The sequence below is a fragment of the Leptopilina heterotoma genome, unplaced genomic scaffold (assembly GCF_015476425.1).
Source record: "Leptopilina heterotoma isolate Lh14 unplaced genomic scaffold, ASM1547642v1 Lhet_1, whole genome shotgun sequence".
Lineage (NCBI taxonomy): Eukaryota > Metazoa > Arthropoda > Insecta > Hymenoptera > Figitidae > Leptopilina > Leptopilina heterotoma.
Window position 1 is genome coordinate 530604 of NW_025110812.1, and position 23267 is coordinate 553870.

The 23267-nt window shown below is 27.7% G+C and overlaps 1 protein-coding gene across 1 annotated transcript in view; it reads left to right on the forward strand.

The window, feature by feature from the left end:
• Positions 1-8510: 8510 nt before the first annotated feature.
• The window catches only part of LOC122497567, a 422553-nt gene continuing 407796 nt past the window's right edge, over positions 8511-23267 (forward strand). Inside the window, exon 1 of the mRNA XM_043604773.1 lies at positions 8511-9633. Coding sequence (XP_043460708.1) covers positions 9587-9633 — 47 coding nt within the window. The 5' untranslated portion in view covers positions 8511-9586. The remainder of the gene's footprint in view (positions 9634-23267) is intronic.

A 23267-nucleotide genomic window follows, 5' to 3' on the forward strand; every position in this document is an offset into this window, starting at 1 on the left:
AGATTATGGAATATCACTTTACTTTAAAATTAAATGAGTCTAAAGTGATATTAAGGAATATTTACAATTATTTAATATTCAAATATTTTAAACTAAAAAATTTAAACCCCACTGTTTCTACTACTGTACATATTGGTATCAAACATTTTTTTAAGACACAGAAAAAGAGTGAAAAAAGAAATGATTGAAAAAAATTGAAATAGATCTGGTACTTTGAGCGAGTTGTAAATGTCAGCATAAAGTGTACTGATTTATCATATCAGTATCGTGAAAAGCATCCACTGAAAATAGAAAAAACTTGAGTTTTAAGGACTTCATATCTTTTATAGCGTCGCGTTCAACATAAAACAAACGTTAAATTGATAGCATAATATAAACTGCCTTTTTCTCATTTCGATTTTAAAATGTGAAATTGTAACATTAAATAATTAAATTATATTCAAATGTAAATGATAAACCAATTTAATCTCCTTTGCGTCGTAAAAGTTAAATCTGTTACGATTACTTAAAGAAACAAATGCGTCTTGCTTTAGATGAATGGTGTCAGTAATTGTCGGTGCAGGAATCTGTAATATATACATAAAAAAAATTTGTCTTTTTTTTGGTTACGGTTCGAGTTAATAGATATCGGTAAATGTTCGTGTAGGAATCTGTTTAATTAGCGCCAGGGTATTCTACTCTACACAAAAATATCTAAAAGATTTACTGAAAGAAATTTCAAAGATATGCCTGCCTAATTGTGAATATTATTAGGAAAATTCCTAATAGTCCGCGGAGAGTGTCAGGTAAGGAGATTTACATATTATACACACTTTCTTTTTTTTGCCTAATTCTGAATACTATTAAAAACATTCCTAATAGTCCGCAGAGAGTGTCAGGTTAGGAGATTAACACATTATACACACTTTCATTTTTTAGCCGAATTCTGAATACTATTAGGAAAATTTCTAATAGTCCGCAGAGAGTGTCAGGTTAGAAGATTAACACATTATACACACTTTCATTTTTTTTGCCTAATTCTGAATACTATTAAGAAAATTCCTAATAGTCCGCAGAGAGAGTCAGGTTAGGAGATTAACACATTATACACACTTTTATTTTTTTGGCGAATTCTGAATACTATTAGGAAAATTTCTAATAGTCCGCAGAGAGTGTCAGGTTAGGAGATTAACACATTATACACACTTTCATTTTTTTTGCCTAATTCTGAATACTATTAAGAAAATTCCTAATAGTCCGCGGAGAGTGACAGGTAAGGAGATTTACATATTATACACACTTTCTTTTTTTTGCCTAATTCTGAATACTATTAAAAACATTCCTAATAGTCCGCAGAGAGTGTCAGGTTAGGAGATTAACACATTATACACACTTTCATTTTTTAGCCGAATTCTGAATACTATTAGGAAAATTCCTAAAAGTCCACAGAGAGTGCCAGGCTAGGAGATTAACACATTATACACACTTTTATTTTTTTTCGCATTTTTTTTGCCTAATTCTGAATACTATTAGGAAAATTCCTAAAAATCCACAGAGAGTGTCAGGCTAGGAGATTAACACATTATACACACTTTCATTTTTTTCGCATTGTTTTGCCTAATTCTGAATACTATTAGGAAAATTTTTAATAGTCCACAGAGAGTGTCAGGTTAGGAGATTAACACATTATACACACTTTCATTTTTTTGCCTAATTCTGAATACTATTAGGAAAATTCCTAATAGTCTGCAGAGAGTGTCAGGTTAGGAGATTAACACGTTATTCACACTTTCATTTTTTTCGCATTTTGTCTGATCATGGTTCACAATTTTATTAATGAAAACCAAAATTTTGATATTAGGTGTCAAGATGTGTTTACAACGGCTATCATAGCAAGAATGAAATTAAATGTCCGGCCTGTCAAGCAGGTAAGCTTCGTGTCTTAGCGCTTCCTTTTCAGTAGTGAGTCCCAAGTGAACTACTAATTAAATCACAGATTTCCGATATCTGCGCTCAGTAATTCTTCGCGGTCGATAACAGAGAACGCCAATTTATCCATAGTCGGTAAATGTCGGTACAGAAATCTGTAAAATAGAAAATTAAGAACAGAATAGTTAGCTTCTTGTTATTAGGGTCTTTAATTAGGGTCGGTAAATGTCGGTGCAGGAATCTGTTTTGTAGAAAATTAAGAGCAGAATAGTTTGTTTTTTGGCAACAGGGTCTTGATTTAAAAGTGTCGGTAAATATCGGTGCAGAAATCTATAAAATACGACACAGCAACTCTTTATTCACATTCGCCGATGAAATTTTGATACAATTACAAACTTTTAGTGATTGTATTGCGCTGTAAATAATAATTTGTGTAATTTGTTGGCACCTAAATTGGAAAATTGTATGACTAAGTGAGGGAAACAAATCACTTATTGCAAAACTCGTTAGAAAGTGTTTTGCCCTTGGAGCTCGTGGTAAAATAATGAAAAACTTATGTAAATTTATGTACAACAGTTAACGATGCTTACTTCCAAGTTGGTACTCCCAGGGCGAATATATCTATGTACACACTATATATATATATATACTTACACACAGCAGACGATAAGTAGTTTCTCTGCTGGGTAGGAAATTTCGAGCAGGAAACTTTTTACATGACATCTGGTGAAGTCTACGAAGTCGCGACTACTGCCGCGAAGAAAAGGGAGAGGATGGAGGTCGACCCCTATAGGCTGTGTAGTTAGTTGGTCGCGCAAGAGTCATAACGTGACATCTGTTTGGAATGAGCAAGCATTCCAACCAAGGGGGTCGTGTTTTGGCATGGAAAAAAAGGAAGATTTAACGGGTTCAACGGAGAGAGAGAGGAGAGAAATAGACTCGAAACGAGAATGGGAAGCATGAGGAGATCGAGTTGGAGGGAATGGGAATTGTGAGGCGTCTAGTTTTTGGTACCTCACAACAGCATGAGCGGTTTTAGGAGGCAAGAGCAAGAAGAGAGCATCACCACAGACACGAGACCACATGATCCTGTGTCTAGATAGAACATTATGCTGTCGGTACGGAACACCACACGTATAGGCGATGAAGCACACCTGACCAAGCAGAAGATCCGAAGGGAAAATTTTCGTCGTTTGTTATATTCGAATTTTAGAATGATGGAGTGTTGACTTGATTCAGAAGGAAATGTGCGGCTTTAAATTTGAATAATGGAAAATTAGATAGTTGGATATTTTTCTTCGAAAAGCAAATATGAAAGAACAAAAAAGAGAGAGAAAGAGAAAGTTATTTTAAAATTACAAATAGGAATCTAAAAATGATTTTTATTATTTTAAGAACAAAATTTAATGTTTAGAAAGTAAAGTTTTCAATTGAAATTAATTTTCCGATCTGGTGAAAATTTCATGGAATGAAAATTTGAAATATAAATAAAGGACAAGGTGTTCAAAATGGTAAATATAATTAGCTAACGTTATGTTAATTTTGTTCACAGGATTAAACTAACATCTGTATGTAGGTCATCCATTCTTGATTTCCGGATTTTAGTACCGAATATCAACCCGAGAGATGTGACTAATTTTCTCTCTCTCTCTCTCTCTCTCTCTCTTGTTTTCGCTTTAACCTCAGCGACCCTTTTAAATCTCTCTCAAGGTCTACAAACTAAACATGTTAAATGTTGGTGGCTAAAGTAATTTAATATGTCATCTATTTATTTTCTTTTTAATTTAACAAAAACTTTTCCTTTCTGTTTCTTTTTAGAATTTGTATAAAAATTAAAAAAGAACGTCCAAATATTTGATTTTGCCTCTCGGAGTTGAAACTAAACATCCATTTAATTAGACGCTTATTTAAATATCAGCGTCGGTGGTGATACCATTTTTTATTTAAAGAGCAGATTGCTTTTTAAACTGCGTCCATAATCAAAGAAGGTTGGTCAAAAGTAAATTCGTAGTAGAATTATATTAAAAAGACAAAAATTTTTAAATTAAATTTCATGCTAACTTAATGAATTAAAAAAACTTGTCCGCCATATTGGATCCGCCATTTTGAATTTTGTGAAACAGTCCTCGAATTCGTAATTAATGGTTAATTTCACCAATAAAATTGCTCTACCGGCTTCGATTGATACATTTCTATCAAATATTAATAAAAAAAATATTTTAAAAATAAATTTTTAAGAAATGATAACTAATAGTGTTATTTAACATTCATAGTCTTGAACTGACCGACATTCCCTACATCTAAATGTCAATGATAATTTATACATTAAAAAAAAATAAATAAAATCGTGCTAATGGCGCATTTATACGACAATTTAATAGAAAAATACACACGTGATACCACACCTTTTCCTATAAATAAGGAAACGCGGTTGGGCGCCTTCATATGTTACATTATTAACGGTTCAATTTCAAAATTACCGACTGGAAAGTTATAACATCCAAAAGCTATAACGGCATCATTAACTATTTATTAACAATAAAATTTCACATCAAAATTTATGTTGAATAATTAAACTAAAGGATACATATACATATAGTATATACATACAGATATAATGACAGAAAATTTTACGCAAGACTAATATAATGGCCAGTTTGAAAATTAGAACATAATAATTAAATTTACAATTTAATGTAGAAATAGAAAATTTTACAAAAACAAAAAAAAAGTTTTGAAAACGTTTGATACTGCAAACTTGAAATGGCTAATGGAGTGTGTATTCTTTTTTTTTAGAAAACTTTGGTAGAACTACTTTTTTAAGCAATATATGTCGTTTGCCAGTAAACCGCGTGTATTACCCTATAGCCATATCTGTAAATGCTTTCGGATGCGGTTAAAACTTTTAGTCACCACACGTTGAAGCTTATCCTGCTTATTTCGACAAATTTTACTCACCATCTGTAAATAGAAATTGTCGAGTAATTTTAAATTTAACATTTTATATAATTTATTATTTTATTATTATATTCAAGATATATATATATATATATATTGGAACAGACGTTTCCTGAAAATTAAATGCAATATTTAAGAGATGCTCATTTAGTACGATATTTAAAGGAATTTTAATTTTGTGAAATGGAATTATCAGCTTAAAGTACGAGTATAAATTAAAATTACTTTAAGGAAATAAAATAAAATTTCTTAATTATTTATTTAGAGTAAACTTTGAAATAACGTTCCTGAGTAACAGCTTTTTAAGAAATTAAAATTTAAAAGTAAATAAAGTCAAAAGTCCCACAACAATTTTGAAGGCTGTTCCAGAAATTGGATAAACTAATGTCTTTAGAATTACAGTCGCTGATTATGAATCTGAACTTGGTTTTTCAAAATTCAAAATGGCGGATCCAATATGGCAGACAACATTTTTAAAAATTCAACAGATTCTGGTATAAATTGGTATCAAGGGATTTTTGGAGTCTCTCATTACGAATCTGAACCTAGTTTTTAAAAATTCAAAATGACGGATCCAATATGGCGGACAAAATTAAAAAAATTAACGGATTTCGGTGTAAATTGGTATCAAGGGTTTTCTGATGACGCTGGTTACGAATCTAAACTTAGTTTTTCAAAATTCAAAATGGCGAATCCAATATGGCGGGCAAAATTTTAAAAAATTAACGGATTTCGGTGTAAATTGGTATCTAGGGATTCTTGGAGTTACTGATTAAGAATCTGAACTTAGTTTTTCAAAATTCGAAATAGCGGATCCAATATGGTAGAAAACATTTTTAAAAATTTAATTGATTCTGGTATAAATTGCTATCAAGGGATTCTTGGAGTTACTGATTAAGAATCTGAACATAGTTTTTCAAAATTCAAAATAGCGGATCCAATATGGCGGATTATGAATCTGAACTTAGTTTTTCAAAGTTCAAAATGGCGGACGAATTTATGAAAAATTGATCAAATTGTCCTGAAAGATGTAATTATAGATAACATAGATAGTGTAATTTAGATTTATTATCTTTGTTTAAATATAAACTGTTTGTAAATTCAATCGATATTTCCTCTTGCATAAAATAAGAAAAAATAAAAATTTAATAAATTCCTGCATCTACAGAAAACTTGCTTTAATAAACAATAATTGAAAATCGGATTTAAACAGAAATACCGTTTTTCAAATTTATTTGTAAATTTAAATATATGTCACTTTATAAATTTATAAAATGGTTTTTGTAGACTGTATAAAGTAATTTAATAATGAATTTTTCAAATATAGATTTAAAATAACGAACGGAAGTGAGAATTATTAAAAACGATGGATAGAATAACTTAATTAGGTGAAAATTTAATTCTGTAAAATATGTTACAATGAAAACGGAAAAAAAGAGAAGGAAAGGGAGCAGGAGATGGAGAAAGAAAAAGAGAGTGAGAGAGAGAGCGACAGGAAGAGAGAAAATAATTGAAGATGTCTGTGAATGAGAGCTTTTGATTTAAAGTAGAAAAAATTATCTTTCTTTAAAAATGATTTCTTGTTCCCCTTTAACAAATGGATTTAATATAATAGTATGAAAAAGAAGAAGAATTAGTTAGTGGAATCTATAGAGCAGCAACTTTTCTCAGCACAGATTTTGACGTCCCTCTCTCTCTCTCTTTCCTTCTCTCACTCTTTCTTTCTCTAGCTTCCTTCTCTAGCTTCTAGCTCACTTTCTCTCTTTATCTTATACTCTTTCTCTCTGGAAAACCATTCTTCCGTTTTCCAGAGGGAAAACTTTCTTCATGCCGCTGCTTAATCGCAAAAGCTTCCCGCGGATAATCCGCGTCCAATTTTGCTGAAATTATAGTGCTGAAGATTAAGCACTTTACACCCTTTGGAAAATCTTGTGCAACGCGAAAGCCGTCTCTGAAATTTCAAACCAGTTCCAATAAATTTGTTGCAAGTAATTCACAAATCACTGTTTGGATTTTATTCTATAAAATCAGAATTAAAAGAAGAATATATATAGTATGTACAACCCACTTTCCTAAAGAAAAGTGCGCCCACTAGATTTTTCTTACAAATTCCGTTCATAATTTTCTCTGGAATTTCTTAGAATTTTCTGAGGAATTATATTCTGTTTGAAAAAAAGTTTTACTTGAAGTCGAAATGAGAATTTTATCTCAAATAAAACAAAAATATTCATGGAACTTCGATCTATATGAAACAATTTTTCATTGTTGTTTTGGTTTTGATAAAAAAGTGTCGATAAATGTCGGTGTAGAAATCTGTAACGCGCATATTGCAGATCAAAGTGAATGTTTTTGTGGTTTGAGTCTGAACTAAAGCGGGTCGGTAAGTGTCGGTACAGGAATCTGTAAAATAAAAATTTGATAACTAATTGGATGAAGCTTTGTGATTTGAGTCTCAATAAAAAAATGTCGGTAACTGTTGGTGCAGAAATCTGTAAAATATGTTTAATTTTAAGAGTTATGTTCAAAAATAAAAGTATCGGCAAATCACGACAGAAAAGTGTCGATAAATGTCGGTGTAGGAATCTGTAACACGTAGATTGCAGATCAAACTGATTGTGTTAAGTGGTTTGAGTCTGAACTAAAGCTGCTTGGTAAGTGTCGGTACAGGAATCTGTAATATACAATTGAGGTATTATTTGGAGTTAGGTAAACAAAAAATAAAATAAAATTATATTGCAAAAAAAAAACTTTTATTTAATATTCTTTGTAAAAAATCAAAAAATCAGTACAAATCTTCCATCTCACGGGAAATGATTCAAAAACTAGTTCGTTTCAATTAAAAGTTTGAAATAGTCTTTGGGGAGAGAGAAGGAAGGGAGGGGGGGGGGTGGTGGTGAATTGGTTTGTACCCGCAGCGATACGTTTAAGGAAAAATCTTTTTACGAGCTCGACGATCAACTCGAGTTTTCTCTACTACTTCGACTTTATTTTTTGTGAAAGGATGGGAAAAGAAAAAGTGCTCTTCTCATCTGGGAAAGATGAGATATCAAAATTGTTTCAAAGTCCCGATCGAGTTGACGAGTCCTTTTCCTTGATAAGAGTGGAAAACTAGTAGAGAAAAACTTTTTGGATCAAATGAAGAATTTCATCGAGAGACCGCTATATGATGCTCGTGTTATAAATTTTTTTTTCCAAACATCGGACATAAAAGGATGTTACACTTCCCTCAAATTCTCCTTCTCTATATATTCCCATTCCCTTGAAAAATTTTAAAAGTGCCTCAAGTCACGAGATCCTTGAGCGCGATCTTAGCGAATCAGTTTAAAGTTCCTCATGCTTCGTTTTCACCTCTAAGTGACTCGGAGAATTCAAGTACTGTAAACATGAATTCAAGGGAAAATTATTTCCTTTTTTTTCTTTAATCAACTGATATTTTCAACTATGAAATTTAGGAGGAAGGAAATGGAAAGGAATTATTTATCCATTAAAGGGAAACGACAAGGGAGTGATGAAATCGAAATTATTTCCATCGCATCATAAAGCTGGGAGGATATAAAACTTTTTTTTTAAAGTAGACATTCTTTACATGGTACACGTGTTTTTTTTTTTTGAACGATCCTTTCGTAGGTGATGGAATTTTATCAGCTCTTTAATGGGACATAATTAATGCTGTAATACAAGAAGGATGAAAATTTGCGACTGCGCTTCACCGCGATCCTTTCACTCTTCCTGCCTCTCTTTCGCCATTCCATTCGCGGGGTAGCTCCTCTTTACGAGGACCCTAGCCTCAGTCGTTCCGAGAACCCGCTTCGTTGCAGGGTGTTCTCTTCTTTCACCCCCGCTGGAATCACGCGAGAAACAACACCCTCCTTCACCCCCCCCCCCACACCTCCTTTTTCTTTCTTGTCAACGTGCACCATCATTATATTTACCAGTGAAGCAGATTTCCATCAGGTTTTACTTGACACAACAAAAGTCAAAAACACAATCGGCTTCTAATGTGTGTATGTGTACGTGTTAAGGTCATTCACCCACAAAAAGGGTTGATGGACCCAATAGTTTGATTATTATCCAATAATTCAGCTGATGATGAAAACTATCAATTATTTGGATTTTAGAATTTAGCCAAAGATGATCGTCATTTGCTTACCCTAACCGAATAACTAAAATTACAATCAGTCTAAAATCGAATAAGACCACTATTCAAATTTTTAAAATCAAAAGAAAGAAATAAGTCATCATCAAAATTCCATAATAAATAGCCAATTCGAAATTCAATTTTAAAAAAACATTCAGATCCCAAATTAACAGGAGCAAATGATTAAACAAACCTTTGATGTAAAAATCCCCCGATTTCTAATTACCGCTGTGATATCTTAGGATCACCTGGTTTAACACCCCCCCTACCCCCGAGCAGCGTTTTGTGGTAATTAAACCCGTAATTAATATTCTAGGGTAATTGGACGCAATTAGTGCGGTTTGTAATGAAGGTTAAAGGAGCACTACGCAACAATTAATTTCGAAATATTTTTCTAAGAAAAATTGAATTCAAATATTTGTCAACAGAAGTTTCTTGTCATAATAGTGATATGGGAGTGTAAAAAGAAAGTGTTGAATTTTGCAAATTGATTTATAGTGACACGAGTGATCGTTGTGACCTGGGAATTACTGAAGGCGTTTCATTAGATCTTTCAAATAGGAAGGGAGGGGAAAATGCCGCATGACCTCCGCACGTGACAGACGGTGGACATCATCAAAATTGAACAGGTGAGGTTTCCTATTTAGAAAATTAGAAATTAAAAATTCAAATTGTCTAAGAGGTTAAAGGACAATCAGCGTTGTGAAAAAAACACCATTTATCTCTAATTCCTTAAAAATTATATCGTGTCACAATTTAAATTAGTTTCAAATTTCAAGTAATTAACCTCCACATTTCCAAAATATGTAATTACTAATCGCGGCGTGTAAATTTGAATTTAAAATTGAATAGTAACGCTAGTTATTGGATAGTTCGAGAAAATAATATTCGCAATCACCTAAAGCTATTTCAATTGGCAATGTATGCTAATGTTGATTCTCCACAAATGGAGCAATCGATAATAATTTTTGTGCATAAAGTTTCTCCAGGAACCCAGGAAGCATCAATTTGGATATTTTTACGACAGCAAAAATATTTTATTTCAATATTGATTTTTAATTTGAAGAATAATTGGTTGCGCTTTTATTTTGTTAAGTAAACATTTTTTTTGAAATCAATGTGTTTACTGATTAATTAGAATACCACTGTGATAATTAGGAACAAAACAGTTCGATAGTAATTAAAACGAAAATAGTTCCGATAATAATTGGAATGTAACTGTTTGATGATAATTACAGTGGAACTATTTAATGATAAGTGGAATTAAAATGTTGATAATACTACTTCAGATGCTTTTGGCAAAGAGATAATTTTGAATATTGGATTGAAGTACTTTAGATGATTTTGCGATAATTTTGAATAATTGTCTCTAATTCCAATAATGAAATTTGATTTTTAGGGTCAAGTTGTAAGTTTATTAGTTGATCTTAAAGTGTCATATATGTTATCAAAATTCATCAAAAGACGTTACAAAAAATGTAATCGAATAATTGGTGACAAAATTGAATTTTAACAAATTTCATATACGATGTCAGATTAATTAGAAATTAGAAATACTTGAGGAATTTTTAGTTAGAAAATGTATAATTTTGAGTTTGTCGGCAAAGACTTTGACGAAACATTATCGTCTCGCATTTCTCAAGTTAGACAAATTTCCGCGACGTATATATTCCCAGAACTTGTAGAATGTGAGAGGAGAAGGCACCAAGTATCTCAAGTTGAAATAAACAGACTTTACTCTGCACGCTCCTTACCATCTATTCCATATTCCATGTTTCATCTCCACAAAACTAGAAACTACAAAATCTATATCTTCATCATGAATTCTCTTATGTACAATTCAAACACAAACAATGTAAGGCACTTTCCTAAAGTGCAAATAGATTATCACTGTATTGCATCAAGAGATGCGTGCTAAGGTTAATTGAAATAATATGAAGAATTTCTTCGCTACCAGAATCTAAAGCCTTCTTTTGTCAATAAAACAATTGCTTCCGCCACAACTGTATCTTCTGTTCTAGTTTGGAAAGATTTTCTGGAAGGCGAATGACGAAAGTTGTCTTGGAATTCTTTTTGGAAGAAAAAGGAATCTTCATTGGTTTTAGGAATTGAAATTACAACCGATAAGGGAATTCAAGTGGAATAGAAAGCGCAAATTAAACCGGAATTGTAACTGAAATCTGTATTGTGACTAGGGGTCGATTTCGTAATCAATGCCGGATTCCGAATTCCGCAATTAGCATTCCGGATTAAAAAATTCCACTTTCCGGATTCTGCATTCTAAATCCCACGTTCTGGATTCATTTCCGATTATCCATTACCCAAACCGTAACGGTATGACAACTGAAATCGGAATTATAATTAGCACCGAAATTGCAATTGTAATCGGAATTATATTACAATTATAATAGAATTGGGAACATGAATGGAACTATAACTGGAATTACAACTATAATCGAAATCGCAAAATAAGAAGATAACTCAATTACAAATGGGAATCATAATTGCAACTGCACAGTAATTGTAAATGAAATAAGAATCACAACCTTAAACGGAATTGTAACTAAAACTCTAATTGCATCAGCAAAAATCTCAATTGATATTAGAACCAAAGTTGCAATTCAAATTGGACCTAGAATCGAAATCGCAAATAGAAAAATAACTGTATTGCAAATTGCAGTGGGAGTCCTAAGAGCAAATTGCAAGTAATTAGAACTGAAATAAAGAATTGTAATTTGGAAATAGTTTCTGGGACGAAAATCTTAATTTTCAGCAGAACCGGAACTGCAACTGATGACCGTAATTACAATTAGAAAATGTATTTCTAATCCACACGTGATTGCAACTAAAATAGTTATTACGCAATTGATAAGGGAATTGCAGCTTGAATCCTAATTGCTACCAGAACCGGAGTTGCAACTATAATCGAAATCCCAAATAAGAAGATAACCACAATCCTAATTACAATGCGAATCTTTATTGCACCTGGTACAGTAATTGCAAATGAAATAAGAATCAGAATCGTAAACGGAATTGCAACTAAAACTCTAATTGCAGTAAGAATCTCAATTGATATTGGAACCGAAGTTGCAAATAAAATTTGAACCAGAATCAGAATCGCAAACAGAAAAATAATTGTTTTGCAAATTGCAATGGGAATCCTAATTGCAAGTTGCAATAATTACAACTGAAATAAGAATTGTAATTTGCAAAAACAAGTTGGGACTAAAATTATGATTTTTATCGGAATTGCAACTGACGAACGTAATTACAATTAAAAGTGGATTTGTAGTTGGCACCTAATTGCAACTGAAATAGTTATCAGAATTTACAAGGGAATTGCAGCTGGGATTCTAATTGCTGTTAGAACCGGAGTTGCAACTAGAATTGTAATTAAAATTTAAAACGTATTTTCTTTATAGTAATCACAATTGAAATGAGAATTGCAGTTGGAATCGTAATTGCAACTAAAACCTTAATTGCAGCTGGAATCCTAAATCTTAATTGCTAATTGAACCGGAGTTTCAACTGGAATTACAAGTAGTAACCATAATCGAAATCGCAAATAAGAGGACAACTATACAATACAAATTATAATAAGAAACTCAATCGCAACTGTAAATTGCAAATTGCAACACGGAATGGACTCCGAATTGTTATTAATCAGTGCTGCAACTAAAAACATAAAAACAAGAACCAAAATAGCAAATGAAATTGTGATAATAACTAAAATCGGTTCTGCAATTGGCACATAATTGCTACTATAATCATAACTGAAATGTTAATTGATACTGAAATGCTAATTGCTATCAGAATTCTAATTGTAACTGTAATTCCAATTGCAAAATTGATTCAAAATTTTTAACAAGTATATCTATATATCGTATACCTACAATCAGATTTCAAACTATACTTTCAAACTTCCAACTGCAAATTTTTTGCAAACTGAAATTCTGCAATCTAAATCTAAATAAAAATTAGCAAATAAAATATCAATTCCACTTGGGAATTCCATTAAAATTCTATCGGAAATCCGAGGGAATCTCCAGAGGACACTTTCGAGAAAATTCTTTTCAAACCGGATTGCAGAAGAAGGAAAAAATTTTAATATTACACTATAGGAGTCATGGCGAGAGAAAGTGAAAATAAGAGAACAATTTTTGGGGCAATAGTCTTCATTGCGATTTTGCAGGAGAGGAGAAATTGAAGAGAAGCTGGATTTTATTTCGCAGAGCCATTTCTTTTCCGCCGACGTTAGTTTCCGCACAAATACACAGACACAGTAACATACACGTGCACCTAGAGTATATGAACACCGTTTGGAAAGAAACTGACTTATATAGACGGGGAGAGGTGCTCTATGAATATGGGTGTGTGTTTGTATATATATATGGTACCACATGGAATACCCGGGGGAAATGCAGAAGAAAACCTACGAGAAGGAATTTTTTCGTTTACGTGCGTATTACGAACATAGGGTATGGTGCTCTTTTTTTTCATTTAAATATGTGTAGAGTGTTGTTTATTTTTTTTCCACACTTCTTTAGAAATTCTTCATTTATTTTATTACTCGCAAGAAAAAAATGAATAAATTCAATTAGTATTCCAACTGGAAAAATTCCATGGCTTTCCCGGAATTTTGCGATATTAATTTTCGACTATAATTCCAATTCCAATTTATTACAATCATGAATTTCCAGAAAATACCAATTGTAGATAATTCCCAAAAATACAACAATCATTTCAGAGGTGAATTTTCATAACAAATTCTGTGGATAATTTCCCTTGTAATTCAGAAAACAATTTTGGTATAATTAATTTTCCACTAGAATATAATTAGATTTTCAGCATAATTTTATTTAAAAAAGTGCCATTTTTAAATAAAATCAATAATTCGGATTAAATTACTCTTTCAGAGATCATTCTCTATTTTCAAGGAAAACTTATTTTATAATTAATTAATAGATGAATAATAAACTGTATCGAAGAAACCCAGTTCTTTGGAATTATTAATTTATTTTTTCACAATGTGCCATTTTTAAATAAAATTAATAATTCAAATTAAGCATCGAGTTCATTTTGTTTTCTCGAAAGAAGATTATTTGATAATTAATATTAGATGAATAATAAAAAGTTTCCAATGCATCCCAGGTTTTAGGAAATAAACCCTTTAACAATAAAGTGCACTTTTTATCAAGAAAGTGCCATTTTTTAATAAAATGAATAATTCAGGTGAAATTATTAAAAATGGAAACCATTTTATTTTCTTGGGGAAAAATTATTTTATGGGATTTAGAAATGAATAATAAACAGTTTTCATAGTTTTTCGAAAATAAACATTTTTTTAAATGACCATTCTTTGGCAAGAAGACATTTTTAAATAAACTTAATAATTCGAATGAAATTAAGGGTCGAGAACATTTTTTTTTTCTTTAAGAAAAACTTATTTTATAATTAATAAATGAATAATAAACTGTTCCCAAGTACTCAAGTTTTTTGGAAATAAGCTTTTTTTCATAAAGGGTACATTTTATCAGAAAAGTGACATTTCTTAATAAAATGAATAATTCGGATGAAATTAAACTTCGAGACCATTTTATTTTCTTCAGAAAAAATTATTCTATGATTTAGAAATGAATAATAAACAGTTTCAAAGCACTTTGAAAAGTGCTTTGAAAAGTGCAAAGTTTTTCGAAAGTGAGTCATTTTTTTAAAAAAGTGCCATTATTAATAAAATTAACAATTCGTATGAAATTAAGCATCGATACCATTTTTTTTTAACGAGAAAAATTAATTTATGATTTAGAAATGAAGGATAAACAGTTTCCAACGACTCTAATTTTTCGGAAATGATGGTTTTTTTAAATGTTCATTGTTTGTCAAGAAAGTGCCATTTTTAAATTAAATTAAAAAATTTGAATAAAATTAAGCTTCGAGACCATTTACTTTTTTTGAGAAAAACTTATTTTATAATCAATAGATGAATAATAAACAATATCCAAGCACTCCAGTTTTTCGAAAATGAACCCTTTTTATAAACAGTGCCATTTTTTAATAAAATGAATAATTCGTATGAAATTAAACATTGAGACCAATTTTTTTTACAAGGAAAAATTATTTTATGATTTAGAAATGAATAATAAACAATATCCACGCAGCCAAGTTTTTCGAAAATAAGCTTTTTTTTTAAAAAAAAGTGCCATTTTTAATAAAATGAATAATTTGCATATATGAAATTAAGCATCGAGACTATTTTGTTTGCACGAGAAAAAATAATTAGTATCCAAGCAGCCAAGTTTTTCGAAAATAAGCTCTTGTTTTAAAAAAAAGTGCCATTTTTTATAAAATGAATAATTCGCATGTTTGCACGAAGAAAAATTATTTATGATTTAGAATTGAATAATAAACAGTTTCCAACCACTCTAGTTTTTTGGAAATAAGCTTTTTTCATAAAGTGGACATTTTATCAAAAAAAGTGCCATTTTTTAATCAAACGAATAATTCCAATGAAATTTTTCTTTTTTTTAATAAAGAATATTATAATTAATAGATGAATAATAAACAGTTCCCAAGTATCCAAGCTTTTCGGAAATAAGACTTTTTTCATAAAGTGGCTATTTCATCGAAAAAGTGCCATTTTTTAATGAAATAAATAATTCGGATGAAATTAAGCTGCAAAACCATTTTCTTTTCTTGAGGAAAAGTTATTTTATAATTTAGAAATAAACAATAAACAGTTTCCAAGCGTCGAATTTTTCGGAAATGTGCCCTTTTTTTAAAAAGTGCCATTTTAAATAAAATGAATAAATCGTATGCGTATGAAATTAAATATCGAGACCATTTTGTTTTAATGGGGAAAAATGATTTTATTTTTGTTTCTAAATCATAAAATATTTTTTAACCATATAGTTGCCAAGGCAAAAAAGTGCCATTTTTAAAGATATTTTATTCTACACTTTGTTATTACAATCACTCAGAATTTCAAACAGTAGAATTTTTCATGCTAGTTTAACTATAAATTTCTATTTATTATTTCTCCATATGACTATTAATAATTTTCATACATTTGCGGAATATAAGAAAAATGAAAATTTTATTTGATAGGAAAACTGATATTGCAAAGAATTAATATCACATTGATTTATTCTCATTAAGTAAGCTTTTATCAATTATTATATTATTATCAATTATTCTTCAGCTTCATTTTCATGAATGGCTATAGATTTCATTGAATAGCTGTCACTTTCATGTCGTTCAAAAATATCTCAATTTTCTTTATAATTCACCAATATTAAATGAAATTTTATATTTACCATATAGAATATTATATAATGGAAAAATGTTTCAAAGAAAAATCTTCAAAAGGAATAATAGAATTTTCGTTTTTGTTTCAATTTTCTAATTATGAAAAATTATTTTCTCATAAAATTTTTGAAAGAATTCTTTCAAAATTTTATGAAAAATAATTTTTTACAATTAGAAAATTAAAACAAAAAAGAAAATTCCATTATTCCTTTGAAAATTTTTCAAAATTGAGAGAAAAAAATGCCATTGAATCATAATGAATCAAACCTACTTCTCAAACCATTTTAAATACTTCGTTAGACAAAATTATGCTTCTAGTGTTGTAAATTATGAGGTAAATTTTTATTTTTTTCATATTTTTTTTATAAGGTAAATTTTAAATTTATAATTTTTCAGAAATTATTGCTTCAAAAAATTGAATTCAATAAATTGCCTTGGCGTTATTGAATCAAGTTTTTTTTTCTCAGTTTATGGAAATATTTTCATTTTCTCGCAATGAATATTTTTTATTAATTATTTTATCAGTAAAAGTTTTGAGAGAGAGAGAGAGTGAGAGAGAGACGCACACACACTCGAAAAGTTAAAATGAGACTTCATTATACGTATAAAACAATTCCGGTAAAACAATAAAAGTTTAACTGGTTTTATCTTCCCGGTGCTGGTTGTATTACTTCTAATGAATTATAATTTTCAGTGACAATTTTGAACGACATTTCTCTCTATCTCTTTATTTCTCTCTTTCTTGCACGCGCCACGGGCAAAAGTTGTAGCCGCAAATCTCATTTGAATTCTACGACTATTATGATCCATGCGTTTTGTTGTCATTTATTCAATTTTCGAAAGCGACTTTACTATATGTATATATTTCTCAGGTTCGTTCGAAAAGCTCGTTTCTCGAGAGGCAAAACGTAATAATATAACGTGAAAAGTAATAAACCGAATCCAGTCTCGTCAAGACGAGGAAAAGTCGCACATTTACGTACGCCTTCGAACAAAGAACTTTCCATGTATTCATATATATATATAAATATAAACGAAATGCATCTAGAGGCAAACATGAATATATATATATATATACCAACAAATGGCAACACATTCATGTGAGATGTTCATACTGTGAGATTCAATAAAAACCTGTTACAAACATTATTGAAATAAACTAGACAGAATTCCAAGGGAGCCACCGTATTCTTCGTTTTATTGGATTCGCTAAATTATAGAAGAAATTAGAATATATATAAAAACATTCAACTTCTTTTTAGTTCAATTTGTAAATCTGAGGATCGATTCATTTCTACTTTCAGTTTCATTTTCATATTTATTTTGATCAACTTTCATTTTCACTTTCATTTTCACATTCATTTTGATTGATTTTCATTTTCACTCTCATTTTCACATTCATTTTGATCGATTTTCATTTTCACTTTCATTTTCACATTCATTTTGATCGATTTTCATTTTCACTTTCATTTTCACATTCATTTTGATCGATTTTCATTTTCACTTTCATTTTCACATTCATTTTGATCGATTTTCATTTTCACTTTCATTTTCACATTCATTTTGATCGATTTTCATTTTCACTTTCATTTTCACATTCATTTTGATCGATTTTCATTTTCACTTTCATTTTCACATTCATTTTGATCAATTTTCATTTTCACTTTCATTTCTACTTTTACTTTGAAAGATTTTCATTTTCACTTTCACTTTGAAAAATTTTTATTTGAACTTTCATTTTTACTTTCACTTTGACAAAATGTTATTTTTACTTTCACCTTTTTAGTAAAAATTTTCACTTTTAATTTGACTATGATGGAATTTTTTTTTTTTCTTCTTTGACAGACACTTTGACTTGTTAGAAGTATTTTCTTTTCTATATAAGTGAATAAATAAAATACTGCAAAGTGAAAGTGTCTGTAAAAAAAAGGAGAAAAATAATAAAAATTCCATGAAAGTGAAATTAAAAATGAAACTATAAACAGAATTTCTATCAAAATGAAAATGTAATTTGGGGTTTAAAAATCTATTAAAATTAGAAATTAGAGAAAATTAAAGTGAAATTGATAGTGAAAATAAAAATTTCAAAGTGAAAATGTCAGTGAAAATGAAAGTGAAAATAAAATCCTATGAAATTGAAAGATATAAAGAGCAGAAATAATATTTTACTATATTTCGAAAAAATTAATTATTTAAAACAATGTTTATAAAATTCTTATAAAGAATTCAATTATTTTCATTTTCAAAAATAACAAAATTTTTCACAAAAATTCAATTCTTTATAAACTTTTTCGCAATAATTCAATTATTTTTATAAATAATAAAATTTTTACATTAATTCAATTAGTTTTAAAAATTTTAATAAAATTCTTCACAACTAGGATTATTTTTATAAATAATAAAATTCATTAAAGGATTTCAATTATTTTTAATACATAGCTTTACAGTAATTGATCAAAAAATGTATTATTCTTAAAAATTTAATTTCAATTCCTTAAAAAAATCAATTATTTAAAAAACTGTTTTTCTTTAATTCTTTTGAAGAATTCAATTATTTACAAAAATATTAGAATTTTTCACTGGAATTCAATTTTTTTTCAACTATTATAATAAAATTGTTCGAAAGAAATCAATTATTATAAACACAATTTTAATTACATTTTTTAAAAATAATACAATTCTTCTTTTAGATTATAATAAAATTCTTCACAAGAATTCAATTATCAAAGATAAATAACAAAATTATTCCTGAAAATTCAATTATTTTGAGGCATTTTAATAAAAATTTTTGCAAAATTCAATTATTTTTATAAACAACAATATTCATCACAAAAATTCAAATATTTTTAAAAGTAATAAATTTTTCTTTGAAATTCAATTATTTTAAAAATTCTAATAAAATCGTTCGCGAAAATTCAATTATTTTCATAAATATTAAAACTCGAATACAAGAATTTCAATTATTTTCAATACTATTTTGAATTAATTAATCGAAAAATTCAATTTTTTTCACAAATAAATTTTTTCTCAAGAATTCAATTATTTAAAATAAAATTTTTTAAATATTTATTATATTTCGAAAAAATTAATGATTTAAAATAATGTTTATAAAGTTCTTATAAAGAATTCAATTATTTTCAAAAATAACAAAATTTTCACAGAAATTCAATTCTTTTTAAACATTTTAATAAAATTTTTCTTAGGAATTCAATTAGTTTTGAAAATTTTAATAAAATTCTTTGCAACTATTCAATAATTTTCATAAATAATAAAATTCATCGCCGAATTTCAATTATTTTTAATGCAATTTTACAGAAATTAATCGAAAAATTTAATTATTTTAAAAAATTTAATTTCAGTTCCTCGAAAAAATCAATTATTTAAAAAAAGGATTTTTTAATTTCTTTGGAAAAATTTAATTATTTACAAAAATATCAGAATTTTTCAATGGAATTCAATTTTTTTCAAATATTTTAATAAAATTGTTTGAAAGAAATCAATTATTTCAAATACATTTTTTAATTATTTTAATACTTTAAAATTCTTCTTAAGAATTCAATTATTTACATAAATTATTCTTTGAAATAGTTGAATTATGTCGATAAATAACAAAATTATTTACAAAAATTCAATTATTTTGAGGTATTTTAATAAAATTCTTTGCAAAATTCAATTATTTTCATAAATAACAATATTCATCACAAGAATTCAATTATTTTTAAAAGTAATAAATTTTTTTCTTGGAAATTCAATTATTTAAAAAAATTCTAATAAAATAGTTCACAAAAATTCAATTATCTTTATAAATAAGAATATTCTTTTATGAAATTCAATTATTTTTAAAAATTTCAATAAAATTCTTTGCAACTATTTAATTATTTTCATAAATATTAAAGTTCATGGCAGGATTTCAATTATTTTTAATACAATTTTATAAGAATTATTCAAAAAATGTAATTATTCTTAAAAATTTACTATCAATTTCTCGAGAGAATCAAATATTTAAAAAATGTTTTTTTTTTAAATTCTTTGGAAGAATTAAATTATTTTCAAATATTTTAATAAAATTGTTCAAAAGAAATCAATTATTTTAAATACAATTTTGATTAAATTTTTTTTTTAATAATTCAATTATTCTTTCAGATTTTAATAAAATTCTTACCAAGAATTCAATCATTTACATAAATAATTCTTCGAAAGAATTGAATTATTAAAGATAAATAACAAAATTATTCCCGAAAATTCAATTATTTTGAGTCATTTTAATAAAATTCTTTGCAAAATTCAATTATTTTCATAAATAACAATATTCATTACAAGAATTTAATTATTTTTAAAAGCAATAAATTTTTTCTTGGAAATTCAATTATTTAAAAATATTTTAATAAATTCTTTCGCAAGAATTCAATTACAACATGCTTTTTAGGAATTCAATTGTTTTCAAAAAAATTGAATTAAATTCCACATATAGACATTCAATTATTCTCAAAAATTTGAATAGAATTTTTTTTAAACATCTTCGTAATAATTCAATTCTTTTCATGAATAATAAAAATTTCTAAACGAGTTTTTTGGTCGTCAAGTTTAATTTTTTGATAACTACTTTTTTTTTAAGTTTGAAAGCTACTTTTTGCTACTTTTTTAAAATTAATTAACGAGTGGGAAGTCTGTTATCGGAATTCTATCAAAATTACACTTTGCAGCTTTTGGAAATTAAAATGAAATTCCGTCTGAATTTGGAAAAATTACCGATAAATTTTGATAAATTTTGATCTCTCTTTGGAATGTATCAGTTAATTTAAGATTTTCGTTCATTCGTTCAGTCTTGCGCTCTTTATGTGCAAATGTATAAAGTTGAATGTGGGCTGCCATTCCAGTTCTCCTAATGGAGATAAGCTAAACTTACGAGGGAAATTTCTCAGGTTAGTGTAATGAGAGAGAAGAGCTGCGCGGAGCTTTAATAATGCAGTTTACTTCTCCTCTTTTGGTCGCAGGTGGGACCGAAGCTTCTCTCTCTTTCTCTCTCTCTCTCTACATATACATACAAAACTAACGTTCCACAAAATCTCTGCTCGTCGTCAATTTAGTTTTACATGCTTCCTATTAACTGGAAAATTTTCCCTTAAGCGATCAATTGTTTCACATCTTCTTTATAATATAATTAATTCAAAATTTCATCAGGTTCAATTTTTATCACAACGCGAAAGTAATCAATATTTTCGGAAAATTTTCATTTTCAATAGAATTTCTTTATTATTTATAGAATTTTTCTGGTAAAAAATTTGTATAAAAACTAAAACATTTAAAAAATTAATTCTATAGTAGTTGTGTATTCATTTAAAAAAAAATTTATCTGCAAGAAAGAAAAATACATAATAAATAAAAAAAAAATTTTAAAAGAAAGATAAAAATTAGAAAAAAAATTAATGAGCCTGTAATTGCGCTAATTTTTCACGGAAGATAAAAATAAATTAAATTAATTAATTTAAAAGAAGAAAAATGTTATCTGCAAGAAAGAAAAATAAATAATAGATAAAAGAATAATAATTTTTTGAAAAAGGAGATAAAAAGTTTAAAAAAAATTAATGAGTCTCTAATTGCGCTAATTTTTCACGGTAGGTAAAAACAAATTAAATTAAATGTCGAAATTGATAGATATTGATCATTAGAGATTGAAATCAATTTTTCTTCCTTACTATATAAATATTTATAATTTAAAGTTGAGAATTATATAAATTGCGAACTTGAAAATAATTTTTATTTTTTCGCATAAGCGTATACATGAACTAGATTACTTGTATGGCTTTGATAGTTAACTAAGAACCTACGAAATGCCAAGACGACATGGAATGAAATATTTGCGTCGACTACAAGACGTATTTTATTCACGTCGAATGTAATAAATAGTGAATGGCTTTGAAAAAGCGCGGCGTCCAAGAGAAGTCTCATAAACGTCTTTTGCCTCGTCCTACGCGTAAGCCCTCACTCTAAAACCTTCAAGATTTACTGAATGCTTCTTGTAAATATATATACATAATATAATATATATTCTTATTTTAGATATTAAAAAACTATTTCTCTTTTTCTGTTCTTTTTATTCACTAAAAATTTTTAAATTAAAAATTATTTTTCAACGTTAAAAAATAAAATTGTTTCAATAAAATTATTAATTTTTAATTTAAATAAAATTTCAAGTAATAATCTATTTGTTGAATTCTAAAATAAACATTATTTATTATAATAATATTCTTTTATTTAATCACAAACCATAAATTTAAATTTTATATTTCAATTTGATAATTAAATAGTTTATTTCTATATATATATATTGTCTTTGGGCAAAATAATTTTAAACAAAAATATAAAAAAAAGAAAAGAGGAGAAAAAAATTAATTAATTAAATCAGTAAAGCTACGAATTTTCCACTTGAGTGAAAATACTCGCTATAAATTTAATTAATTTCAATTTACCACAATCTCGAATATGAAAGAATAGTGAAAAATTCATTAAATACATATTTTCCCAACTCTATGAATATTAACATTTGAGGTTTTAATTAATTTTACTAATTTTCATTTTGACACACTTTTGAGCTGTGTGTCTCTTTATTTGATTGCATTTTTAGTGAGCAAGTTTTTTTTCTTTTTCAAAAAACAAAAACAAACATTCAAAAAAATTAATATTTGTTTATGAAAATTAATTAATTATTTATTTTCATTATTTCCGATGAATAATAGTATTAATAATGATAATGATAATAATAATAATAATAATAATAATAATAATAATAATAATAATAATAATAATAATAATAATAATAATAATAATAATAATAATAATAATAATAATAATAATAATAATAATAATAATAATAATAATAATAATAATAATAATAATAATAATAATAATAATAATAATAATAATAATAATAATAATAATAATAATAATAAATATTAAA